Source organism: Macaca nemestrina, chromosome 17 (assembly GCF_043159975.1).
Source record: "Macaca nemestrina isolate mMacNem1 chromosome 17, mMacNem.hap1, whole genome shotgun sequence".
Lineage (NCBI taxonomy): Eukaryota > Metazoa > Chordata > Mammalia > Primates > Cercopithecidae > Macaca > Macaca nemestrina.
Window position 1 is genome coordinate 39,163,834 of NC_092141.1, and position 1,102 is coordinate 39,164,935.

The following is a 1,102-nucleotide window of genomic DNA, read 5'->3' on the forward strand; positions in this document are numbered from 1 at the left end:
GCCCAGTCCATGCCAGGACTGACCGTTCCCACATCTGGCTGAATTCTTGGCTCTGGCTCTCGCCTGGGGTGCAGCCTGTGCCCTCTCCCTGAATGCTCTGGGGTCAGGGACACCCGATTCCCTTGTCTCCCTGGCTCAAGGCTTGTTGTCTGGAAACCTTGGAGGAGCGTGCAGGAGTGAGGGGCCTCTGCTGCTCTCTGAGGTGGTGGGTGCTTGCAGGGAGGGGCAGGGTTTCCCACAAATGGGTCTGGCTTCTTTAGTGCCCTTGATGGCCTTTGTGATGGGGAGACAGAGACACTGTGGAATGTGGGAGGCGGCTTGTTGGAAGGTCTTGCCCACATCGCCCTCCTGCGGGCACATCACATCCAGTACACACGCACTGAGCGCCTGCCGTGAGGACCGGTGGGCCTCCTTGTACTTTCTTAGAGTCCAGGAGGAAGAGGAGGAAGAAAAGGTGAAGAGGAAGGCCCAGGTAGTAGGGTTGCGGGTCTCGGGCACTCCCCTATTATTGACTGCCCCAGAGGGTGACATGGGGGGGGGGACATGGCACTGGAGCTCACCTGGGGTGGCAGGTCCCCTTGCTTCCTTGTTAGTTTCTTCGTAGAGGCCCTAAGATGCTTGAGCACAGAGTCATCATCGAACTCCCAGGTATGGAAGAACAGGTCCGAAACCGTGCCCACAGGCCAGACCTGGATGTCTTCATGAGGCGCTCTAGGGACAGGGTGGACATCAGGTCAGGAGAGTTCCCTGGGAGGGGGCACAGCTGATACCCCGTGGCCACTTCAGTCTCCCACTAGGCGATGCGGGAATCTTTTGTGGCCACCCCAGGGGTTTGGATGTGCACAGGAGACCGTGGCTGGGGGGAATTGGGTAGGGAAGTGCTCACGACATTCATCTGGGTCATGTGGGGGACGGGCTCGGTGTCACTGTGCCTTGCCCAGCCCACCTGGCCAGACCTCCCTCTGGGCCAGAACAGAGGATCATGAGGACAGTGTGAGGAAGTTGCCCTCGGGTAAGTCAGCGTCTGACCCCAGGGCTCCCCAGGCCCAACTGGGCACATGTAGACTTACTCCTCTGAACTTTAAAGGCAATGCTTGTCATA

The 1,102-nt window shown here is 59.1% G+C and overlaps 1 protein-coding gene across 1 annotated transcript in view; it reads right to left on the reverse strand.

Moving 5' to 3' along the window:
- Positions 1-793: 793 nt before the first annotated feature.
- The window catches only part of LOC139359391 (TBC1 domain family member 3F-like), a 5,284-nt gene continuing 4,975 nt past the window's right edge, over positions 794-1,102 (reverse strand). The window contains exon 8 of the mRNA XM_071082031.1: positions 794-962. Within this exon, the coding sequence (XP_070938132.1) occupies positions 794-962 (169 nt within the window). The remainder of the gene's footprint in view (positions 963-1,102) is intronic.